The 11,431-nt window shown below is 50.0% G+C and overlaps 1 protein-coding gene across 1 annotated transcript in view; it reads left to right on the top strand.

Annotated features, from left to right (window-relative positions):
* The window catches only part of SIPA1L3 (signal induced proliferation associated 1 like 3), a 249,360-nt gene that overhangs the window by 153,118 nt on the left and 84,811 nt on the right, over positions 1–11,431 (top strand). The window contains exons 4-5 of the mRNA XM_077773636.1: positions 6–165; positions 4,012–4,142. Coding sequence (XP_077629762.1) covers positions 6–165; positions 4,012–4,142 — 291 coding nt within the window. The remainder of the gene's footprint in view (positions 1–5; positions 166–4,011; positions 4,143–11,431) is intronic.

The raw sequence follows: 11,431 nt of genomic DNA, 5'->3' as shown, positions 1-11,431 counted from the left end.
GCCGCCCAGCCCAGCCCGCCCTCAGCGCGCACCGCACCAACGCCAGCATCTCGGTGCTGGAGGTGCCCAAGGAGCAGCAGAGGACGCAGAGCCGCCCGCGGCAGTACAGCATCGAGCACGTGGACCTGGGCGCCCGCTACTACCAGGACCACTTCGTGGGCCGAGGTGACTCGGCGGCGGCGGGCGGGCGGGCAGCAGCCTGTCCCTGGGACCCCCGCCGCTTGGGCATTCCCTGTGTGCGGGGGCCCCTCCGCCCTCCTGCCCCCTCAGGTTGCAGCATGCGTGGAGACCTGCCTCCGACAGAGGGGGTGAGGTGCAGGGAGCGGAGCCGCATCTGGCGCTTAGCTGACGGCCTCACACGGGTCAGCACGCCAGAGCCTTGAGCCGCGCTGGGTTCAGCTAGGTGTCAGGCACTCTCTAGAGCCTGAGGATCCAGTATTGACTAGCGTAAAATCAAGATCTTGTCTTCCTAGCACTTAAAGAGGGGGTAAAGATAAGAAACATGTGATTGATGTGCAAAATACGTAAGGCAGTGTAAGGAGGCAAGCACAATGGAGAAGTATAAAGTAAGGGAGAGGGAAATAGTGTCAAGGTCAGAGGCTTCATTTTCAATAGGGAATGGTTTGGGAGCGCCTGCTAGGTAGCTTGAGTACTGAGCTCAAGGAAAGAGCTGTGTGGGGATTGGGGACAGGGGTCCTGCACAGGGAACAGCAACTTCAATAGTCCTGAAACACTAAAGGAGGAGGAAGGCGGCCGGTGTTGCTGGGACGGAGTGACTGAGAGAATGAGGAAGGTGATGGGGGCAGATAGCATGGGACTTTGTGAGTCATGGGGAGGACTTTCACCTTTACCCTGAGCGAGACGGAGCCACAAGAGAGTTCTGAGCAGCACAGGGCCCTGAACTGACTCAAGTATTCATGGCCTCCTCCTGGGGGACACATGCTGGGAAACCAGGGAGGAGGCGGCTGCAGGAGTCCAGGCAGGAGATGATGGACAAACCCAGGTTGGGAGCCCATGAGTGCAGGACAAAGCAGGCAGTTTCCGGATCCCCTCTGAAGGTGGAGCTGTTGATGTTTAGAAGGCGTTAACACCAGGGAGAGATGGACTTCCTACATCATTAGGTTCATTGGTGCTGGTGGGACAATTCGAGGAGCAGAGACCAGAAACCCAGGCAGCTACAGGTGCTGGGCAGGGACAGGGCAAAGGGCAGCTCCTGCTCAGCTCCAGGAAACAGGCAAACCCAGTGTTTCAGATTTTTCAAGATTCTCCTCAAGTGAAGCTTTTCTTTAATGTAGATTCTCCTAATTTTTAAAAAAAAATTTTAATGTTTTTTATTTATTTTTGAGAATCAGAGAGAGACAGCGCAAGCAGGGGAGGGTCAGAGAGAGAGGGAGACACAGAATCCGAACCAGGCTCCAGGCTCTGAGCTAGCTGTCAGCACAGAGCCTGACGCGGGGCTTGAACCCACAAACTGTGTGATCATGATCTGAGCCAAAGTCGGACACTAAACCGACTGAGCCACCTAGGCGCCCCTCTCATAATTTTTAAAAGCTGGTAACTGTATTGATTTAGAATTGCTTATAACTGCCAGTGACTGACTTTAACTACATAGAAGTTTATTTCTATGATATGAAGAAATCTGGAGGTCAGCAGCTTAGGGCTGGTATGGTTACTCCTCGGTATCAGTGGAATGCCATCCTTAGTGCATGACCTCCAGTCCTCACGGTGGTCTCCTGGTCCAACATGACTGCTGCAGCTCCAGCTGTCATATCCATATTTCCAGGCAAAGAGAAAGACGAAAGGCTAAGGGCAAAACGGCAGATCTCCTGTCAAGTCATTTCCCTTTAAAGAGCTTTGTCAGAAGCCCTAGCTAGCCACTGCTGCTTATTGACCACTACTATCTATAAGGCAGCCTAGGAAATACAGGCTTTCAGCTAGACAAATCCCCATTTCCTCTCCTAAGAATAGAAGAGTGTTTCTTAAAAAGGAGAAAGGGCAGAATAGAATGGCTAGGCAGCTAGTATTCTACAGCAACTAGTTAAAAATTTTTTTTCAACCAGTGTCCTAGTCAAACCTAACAAATTTCAACTAAGTGATTCCACAGGGCTCAGAGTGTGTGCAGGCCCTGGAGCTCCAGCATTGGCGTCCAGACAGCCCTGGGTTCAGGGTGCCTGTTTCATAGCTTATTAGCTTGGGTGACACATTTCACCCCTTGGACTCTGTTTCCTCCTGTGAGGAATGGAGATGATTGTAGCAGCATCACATGCCCCAAAACAAAAGGACACAGAAAATCAAAAATAAAAGGATGGGGGGGGAAAAAGCTCCAGCCAGTTGCTAACCAGGAGAAAGGTTGTGAATGTTTGTGACCTGGCAGCCTGGGTTAAGGGGATATAAACTCAAACCTGGTAAGGCTACAGGGAAAATTGAACAAATCCACAGTCAGTGGGGACACTGACAGCGTCTCTCTGAAATTGACCAGTCTAGTGGTCAAGAAATCCGGCTATAGAGGATCTGAATGACTGAGTCCAAACCTGATTCTACATTTTTGTTCCTAACCAACAGAGAACACATTCTTTTCAACTCACACAGAGAAATATCTACGTAAGACTGGTGAGGACCAAATACAATTGTACATGAAAGCACTTAGTTCTTCATCGGGCAGGTAGCTCATTAGGGAGCTTTATTTAAAAAAAAAAAAAAAAAGCCATTTTCTTTCAAAATTGGACTTTGTGGTAATCCTGAAAGTTTATAAATTCCTCGTTGGTCATTGTCTACTGCGTGCCTACTGTATGCCAGGAATGCAAGGCGCTGGGTATGTATTGGTAGAAAACAAAACAGAACAAGCCTTGCAGATGTTTAGGAATGAACCGATTATCTGTGGAGCAGATACGTCTTATGTTCTCTGACCAGCCAGGGAGATGGTTTACCCCAGTGCAAGCACTGTTCTGACTGGCAGTGTTAATTAACACACATTATTTAGGCCTTCGATAAGCTTTTGATCCACTAAAAGCATCTCATGAGAACAGGAACCATCAATTAAGTATTCAGAGCACTGGGATGGGAAGGAATTTCTGGCAAGGGGTAGATGTTGACTTGAGTCAAGACAGACTGCTGGTGGGTATCCACCACAAGCAGGAAACACTTGGGTTATAAGTCGGAAAAAACTGTTTGCCTGGAAGGATTATAAAACAGCATGTTTTAGAGAAAGGGGGAGACAGATGCTATTCAGGGGAGAGAACAGGAAACTTGCTCCATGATTCAATGGCTCCATCACCGTAAGGGAAAAGAGTAGTGTTTAAGTATCCTAGGTGTATAGGAACATGGCTGGATAAAAGCAGTGCTTGGGGACTTGAATCATGGTCCCTTTTCTTGACAAACATCACGCCCTGGGATGATAATAGCTAGCATTTCTTTTGTGCTTACTGTGTACTTGGCTCTGTGCTAAGTGCTTCATGCTAATTAACCTATTTAATCCCCACAACTGTGCTGAGAGGTGGGCCCAGCCTTCCTGATCCCGTTTTACTGATGAGAGTGCTGTGGAGTGCCTTGGCCTGGGCCATCCATCTAACTTAGCAGACACCCCAGATTTGAGCCCCGCAGCCCTCTAGTATAGAATCTTAACCACTTCACAGGGCTGATCGGCAGCTGAGCTAATGATGAACATTTGCAAGTCTGGCATAACCATAGACTGGGTTTTTTACGTGCCAGACACTGTGCTAAGCATTTAATATTTGTAGTCTCATTTCACCCTCCCCTCACATCAACTCAGTGAGTTATGGGTAGTGTCAGGGTGCCCATTTCTTGGATGAAGGAACTGAGGCTCAGAAAAGTTCTGTGACTTGGCTGAGGTGGCACAGTCAGGCCCTGCTGTCGGTCTCTCTGTTGAGCATGGCCATGATCAGGCGGGAGGTTTGTGTGAGCAGGACCCCACAGGTTGCACAAGAATGTGCCCCGGGCATGGTGCAGCACCCCTCCTTCCCAGAGAACTCACTCTGAACTCTTCCTTCTCAGAACATGCCAATTACTTTGGTGTGGACGAGAAACTGGGGCCAGTGGCTGTGAGCATCAAGCGGGAGAAGTTGGAGGACCACAAGGACCACGGGCCTCAGTACCAGTACAGGATCATCTTCCGGACCCGTGAGGTAGGTCGCATCACTGTTGTTAGTTTACGTAAATCATAGCTCAATGGCCCCTCACCCTTTGTGAGCCCTTACTCTGTGGTGGGCTCTGTGGGCAAGTGCTTCCCCTGCTTCATCTCACGTAATCCTCCTAATAACCTCCAGAGAGCAGTTCTGCTTGTCTCTCCATTTTACAGAAGAGAAGACTAAGACTCAGAGAAATGAAATGACTTGCATGGGATCAGGGAACAAGGGGCCAGGCCTGGATTGGGATCTTGGAGAATCCACAATACTTAACGTTGTGCAAGAGACTCACTCTGGTTAGAATAAGAAATAAAGGGAGAGGTGTAAGGGATTCTTTCGGGATAGTGAAATGTCCTCCAGAAGGGAAAAGGATTAAGGGAGCAAGCCTCGGGCAGGGCAGGAACTGGGGAATCTCAGCCACAGCAGGCACTGCTGCTGGTGCTGCTCAGCTCGAAACACTCCCAGCGCTTTCAAGTCTGAGTAGAGAAACCCGTTGTCCTGGTTTGGGCAGAGGAGGTCTTCCCCTAGATTAAATATCAGCCGTGGCTAGGGAACAAGGCCTGCTGGGGGCACCCTGCTCAATTAGGACTCTCCATTGTAATTGACAGAAATCTACTTCCAATTGGTTCAAGCCAGAAATAGAAGTCTTCTGTTCATGTAACTGCAAATCCAGGCAGGGTAGGGCTAGCTTCAGGCATAGCTGGATCCAGGCACTCAAATGATGTCACCAGAATTCTGCCCCCTGACCGCTCTGCTCCTCTAAGCTCTGTTTTTTTGCATTATGAATGTCATTCTCTTCTCTTCTGCCACCAGCAAGCTCTCTCCATGTCATGGGAAAATGGAGACCAGCTGCTCAACTCTTCTACATCTTTACACGTCTCCTCCACAAGGAAGAGACGCTTGCTGCCAAATCTGTGGGAAGGACTCTGACTGGCTCTGCTTGGATCACATGTGCCCCACTGGGTCCAGGGACAGGGCAGCACACTGTACTTGACAGTTCCGTTGGAACCACCTGGGGGAGGCAGTCCCTCTGCAAAAAGAGGGGAGCTAGGCCAGCAAAAACAGCAGACTTCCAAAAGACCCAAGTAAGGAAGAGCTTTCCAGAAAAGGGGTGGTAGTCAGCTGGGCAGGCCCCCCAAAGTGGGTCTTCCTCAGCCCAGCATTGCCCCATCCGCCTTGTTCCTGGCCTTTGCCCAGACGTGGGACCCCAGCAGCCTGCTGCCGCCGCCAAGGACTTTGGGTGTGAGGCCAGCCGAGCCTGGACGTCATCCAGACTGGCAGATGGCGTACCGAGGGCCCTGCCCCCATCCCTTCACGAAGACCCTCTTGCGGAGGGGAAATGAGACGACACAGAGGCTTTGTGGCAGCTTAGAGGAGGCAGCCCCACAACACCATGCCCCAGACCACAGGTGGTCACTGGCTCCTCTGTCTCCCAGCCCCTCTTCCCTCTCCTCACCTTTCTGGCCAGATGAGCACCAGGGCAGAATGTAATGTGACAGCTCACACGGCCCCAGACTGTGTCACGACATCTGGGGAACTGCTGGGTGAAATAACAAACACTAGGAATGATATTTTATTACAACTGTGACATTGCAGATCTGCTTAATAACACTGCGTCATATCTTTTCTTTACCCTTTATGTGTATTCACTCAAATGTCATGACAGTTCTGTGATGAAGGCACGATATCCCCTTTGACAAATGACAGGACAAGGCACCGAGAGGTTGAGGGCCTTGCCCAAAGCGCCCTCCAGTAATGGCAGGGGGAAGACTCGGCCTGTTCTCTAGCCCCCTTGGCTGCCTCTTCCCACCGACTCGGCTCAAAACTGCACGGCAGACCCTTTGACGGGTTACAAACTCAGTGCCAGCACTTTTGTGCTGTTGTTTCTTAGTAATAAAAATGGAATATGTAGAATGAATTTTTAAAATACCAACCTGCATTGCACAAACCGGGAGTCATGACACTTGGATGTAGGGACACGGAGTCGGGATATATTCTTTCTGCCGTGGTTCTTTTTTTTTTTTTTTTTTTTTCTCCTTTCTTTCTGCTGTGGTTCTTATTCAGTAAGTTTGAAACCAGCTCAGTGCTGCTTCTTGCCTTGCGCTTGCTTCCACCCACTTCCTAGGCCCAACACCCCCAGAACTAGCCTCCAGTCCTCCCCAGGATGGGCATGAGGCTCTTGAGGCCCCAGGACACAGGTCCGGGATTCATCCACACAGCAGAGATTAGCTTCACACCACTACCTGCCAGCCCTGTGCTGAGCGCTGAGGGCACAGTAGCAGGTAAGGTAGCAGAGATGCTGTGAGCCCGCGATCTTGTGGAGGAAGCAGACCATACACACATACTTTAGTAAGTTACACAGCATGGTGCGTGATGACAAGGTAGAAAGTAAAGGAAGAGATAAGAGGTGTAAGAGGTGGTTCAGTGTTTAGGTAGAATGGTCAAGGGAGGTATCACTGGGAAGATAACGTTGGAGTAACGACCTGAAGGAGAGGAGAGAAGGAGCCATGTGGACATCTGGAACAAAAACATTCCAGCCAGTGAAAGGGGCCTGAGCCAGGATTACATCTGGCACATTGTAGACCTGGTATGGATTCCTAGTTTGGCCACCCACCAGCTGTGAAGCTGGACACCTGGCTTCTCCTCTCAGAGCCTCAGTTTCCCTCTTGGGAATCCCAGTCTCCTGGGACTGTAGTGTGGACCATGTGGGGTCGCACACTAGGCAGTGCTCAGCCTGGAACTTGGGAAGACCCCAGTGAAGCTCGCTGTTGGCAAGGGTCTCAGTCTACTGTCCCCTTGTCACATTCCAGGCTGCCCTGTGAATTTCAGCCCATTTTGGTTCACAGCCTCAACCAGGCCTTCTTCTAACCCCACATGCATGCAGGCTCCCCCCTGAGCCCAGCTCCTTCTGGAGCTGCCCTATTGGGCCCTCAGGCCTAGGGAGCCCATCACCTGAGTTGGAGGGAAGGCAGTGGCCAGCAAGGTCTGCCTTGCCTCTTCCTCAGGCCCTTCCTGTCATGGGGACACAGTAGACTTTCCACAGCCCCCAGTAGTAACAGCAGTGTCCGCAGTAATAGCTAACACTTCTAACACACGTTCTTGCCAGACCCTGTCCTAAGCGTTTTATATGCACGGAGCCTTCACATCTTCTCAACAGTCTTATGACGTGGATCCTGTTATTCCCATTCTGCAGATGAGGATGGGAGGCCGAGGCCCGGGGAAATCATTTGTCAGGGCCCCCAGTGGTAGAGCTCAGGCTCCCCGGGGCCTGAGCCCATGCTGTTAACCACTCCGCACACTGCCTGTGGGGTCGAGTTGGGATTCTGGCTCTGGGAACAGACAGCCCTGGGCTCCGTCTTTGTCTGTGAATAGGCTCTGTGCTGCTTGTTCCTGTCTCCCAGAGCGGCGGGAAGGTTCTCTTAGACTGGCACCGGTGGGGTAGTAGCACAAGGCCACAGGGCGGTGAGTACTCCAAGCAGCAAATGCGACTCCTGTCCTGGCCTGTAACTGCCACTGTCCCCCCACCCCTCAGGGTCCGAGGGCCATGCCGGGGAGCAAGGGTAGAGTTCATGGGCAGAGTTCTATCCTCCTGTCCACATGCACATATCTCAGGCTCCCGTAAACCAAGGTGTGGGGTCCGGGGTGAAGGGCTTGGGCTGTTTTCCAACCCAGCAGGATGGCCCGCCCCAGATGGCCACCCCCGGCCGCCGAGCAGACAGTCGAGTGGGCCCACATCTCCCGGCAGATGGGATGTGAGCGTTGGCAGCACTGAGCTTCCCGCCAGGGCAGGAACAGACTTGGAGCTGGGCTCTGGCACCACACGCCTGAACACCAGGCCCCCCCAGCCCAGACAGGACAGGCCCCGGCCTGAGCCCCTTGCTGGCTTGTCTCTCCCAGGACATAGGAAACACCAGGAAGCCAGGGACGGTGTGGCCTCCAAGCCCAGTAGGTCCCCCTTAGCCCAGCAAAGGTGAGCTTTTGACAGGCCTTGATTTTGTTAGAGTTAGAGGTTTGATTTGTTGTTTCTTTTTTATTTAAAAAGTAACAGTCACTCATTTAAATATATAAGTAAGTGTACAAGGTAGAAAAGAGAGAATCTCCTATTAAGTGAAAAAAGCAAGTATAATAGTGTGAATCGACTAGGACTTCGTTTGTATTCAATAGGTAACTCTAATCACATGTGTGTGTGTGTGTGTGTGTGTGTGTGTGTGTGTGTTTATAATCTCCAAAGCGTATTGTTAAGTAAGGAGAAAAGCCAACTGTAGCTTCCTATTAAAGGTGAAATTTAAATTCTTAACTATGCATATGGCTTTGTACAGATACATTTGACACGTGTATACGTAATAATGGCTAACACCTATTGAGCACTCACTGGATGCCAGATACAATGCTAAGCACTCTGTGGATTATCTTATTGCATCTTTATGGCCCTTTGAGAGAGGCGTTATTATCCTCATTTTATAGATGAGGAACACAGAAAAATTAAGCACCTTGCCTAGGGTCACACAGTTAAGGAACGGGTAGAGTCAGTATTTAAACGGAGGCAGGCATTCCTAAGTGACCTCCCAGGAGAAGTTCCTGAAGGGTGCACCCACCGCCCAGCAGAGAAAAGGATGCATCTGAGTCAGGAGCCGACAAAGAACCACCTGTGCAAATAGAAACCTCTCTGTTTACACGGCCTTGAGACTTTCTATGGCTCACGTGACTGGTTACCTTCAGCGAGATGATGCCGGGTGTCGTTGAGGGTGAGGTCACACAGGGCCTTGCAGGCTGAGCAGGGTATATAGGTTTTATTTGGAGAGAAATGGGAAGTCACTAGCCCGTTCTGCACAGAGGAGAGATGTGGTCTGATTCAAGCTGCTGCAGGAAGAGTGGCCTGGGCCGGGGTGGCAGCAGTGTGGGAGCAGGGAGACCAGGAGGCTACTATTATCATAGGCCAGGCAGGCAATGGCGATGGACAGGACCGGGTGGAGAGTAGAGATGGCCACTCATTGCGCCCTGTCAGTGCCCTACTTACTCCACCCAGCAGAGAAGGAAAAGCTGGAAGGTTTTCAAGTAGTGAGTTTTGATCAAGTCTTCTGAGCCAAAATGCAACAGTAGGCCACCTGTCTAGAGCGGGAGACTGAGGTGCAGGACCGTGCTTCCACTTGGCCCCAGAAGAGGGCGCTGCGGGCCAGCGTCAGTATCAGCAGGTTACAAAAACAGATCATGTTGGTACACTGATTGAAATCCCAGGGCCTCCCAGACTGGCAGGGCATCCAGCATTGTTGCTTTTCATGATCTATTTCAAGACTACTGTCCTTACGTAAAAGAGACTTGTTTTTTTATTAATTACCAAGGCCAGACCTGAGAACTCTGAAACACGAGATCATTCCATTCCTTCCACGCATGCCTCTTGCCCAGGTCCTGTTTGGCGAGCGTGGGCTGTATGCTTAGAGGCGATGCGGTGACACATTATTTTTGCCATCTCTTTTGTCTGTTGACTTAAGGCAGGCATGTTTTTCCAGGTAATACTGATTGAGCCACCTTAATCTTTTTTCTTTTTTTTTTAGGTTTTCGGTTTTTGGGTGTTTTTTTTTTTAGCCTTTTTATTTATTTTTGAGAGAGAGACAGAGCACAAGCAGGGGAGGGGCAGATAGGGAGAGACAGAATCTGAAGCAGGCTCCAAGGCTCTGAGCTGTCAGCACAGAGCCCTATGCAGGGCTCAAACTCATGAACCACAAGATCATGACCTGAGCTGAAGAGAGATGCTTAACCAGCTGAGCCACCCGGGCGCCCCCGCCTTAATCTTTGCATCATAGCCTCAAGTGTATTTTGGATGCTTGTAGCAATTCCCTGAGGGGGATGTTTTTCCTGGGTTTCTACAAACACGCTGTGGTGCAGTCTCGCAGGCCCTGGGCGTATGGCGTTACCTGCTGGCCAGCTCACGTTGTGGCTAGAGAAGCCTCAGCTGGTACCAGCGAGGACGTGAGGCCACGGGCTCTCAGGGCTAGGGGGACGTACACTGGTACAACCACTTGGAAAACTTTGGCAGTTCAGGAAAATTAAAGATTACCGTGCCCAGCGACTGAGCAGTTCCCCTCCTAGGTAAAAGCCCAAAGGAAAATGTGTTTGCGGGCAATAAGAGGCTCTGTGTTCATAGTTGTCAAACACGGGAAGCGGATTCTGTCCTCACGGTAGAATGGGTTGAATCCGTCGTGGCAAAACTGCAGCTTCTCATAGCAACATGGTCGAACCTCAGATCCATAGCATTGAGAGAAATAAGCCAGATATAAAAGAATACAAACAGCCTGAAGCTCAAAAACAGGCAGAGATAAATCCTGGAGTTCGAAGTCAGGGTAGGGTTGCCTACAGGGAGGAGGGATGGGGTTTGGGGAGGGGGCTGAAAATGCTTTTTTGATTTGTTGGGGATTACCTAAGTGTTCATTCCTGTGATCATTCCTTTAGCTGTGCTTCCATGCGTTGAGTGCTTCCCTGTATGCGGATTGTACTTCACAGTAAAGAAATAAAAATGAAACACTGTCAAGGAAAAAAGCTGTGAGTTTTGGAAAAGTCAGGGCTGCATCAGAATCCTGGTTTGGTCACTTAGCTATGGTGGCCTTGGAGAAGGACACCTAACCTCTCACAGCTTCAGTTTTCTTATTTGCAACATGAAGATGATAAAACCTCCCCTGAACAGACCTGTCCATGTAATTAGGTAATTACTATTGTACCACTGCACCTTCATAAGTGTGACTTTGTTATAAAGTTATATCAGTTAGAAACTGCTTTGCCTGCAAAGTAAATCTGAAGACCTGACTAACCATAGCTAAAACAGAGGGTTGTTTTAATTCTCTAACAAGAAGCCTGGAGGTGGGCAGCTGCAGAGATTGATTTGTCTGTGGTTTTCTTGTTGTCTCTTTCCTCATGAACACAAAATGGCTGCCACAGCTCCAAATAGCTTACCCTAACACCAGTGTCCTTAGCAAGAAGAAAAGGGCGGGTGGAAACAGGCTTTCCTTTAACAAAGGGAAGCAAATGTGTCCATAAGTCCTTCCCAAGCTGAATTCCCCTCACATTTCATTACCGTTTCATTGCTATTCACATGGCCAGCTCTAGGAAAAACGTGGAAAGCACCATCTGGGAAAGCGAAATGAGATGGCCGTAATTGGCCTGACTAAAAGTTTTCAATCCTGGCTACATATCAGAATCACTTGAATGGCTCTGAAAAGGTGTGTGTGTGTGTGTGTGAGTATACATTAGTATAAGTATGAATATGTATATGCACACGTACATACATGCCTGGGCCC

This window comes from Crocuta crocuta, unplaced genomic scaffold (genome assembly GCF_008692635.1).
Source record: "Crocuta crocuta isolate KB4526 unplaced genomic scaffold, BGI_CrCroc_1.0 scaffold267, whole genome shotgun sequence".
Classification (NCBI taxonomy): domain Eukaryota; kingdom Metazoa; phylum Chordata; class Mammalia; order Carnivora; family Hyaenidae; genus Crocuta; species Crocuta crocuta.
Note: the sequence above shows the minus strand (reverse complement) of the source record. Positions and strands in the feature narration are given on the sequence as shown.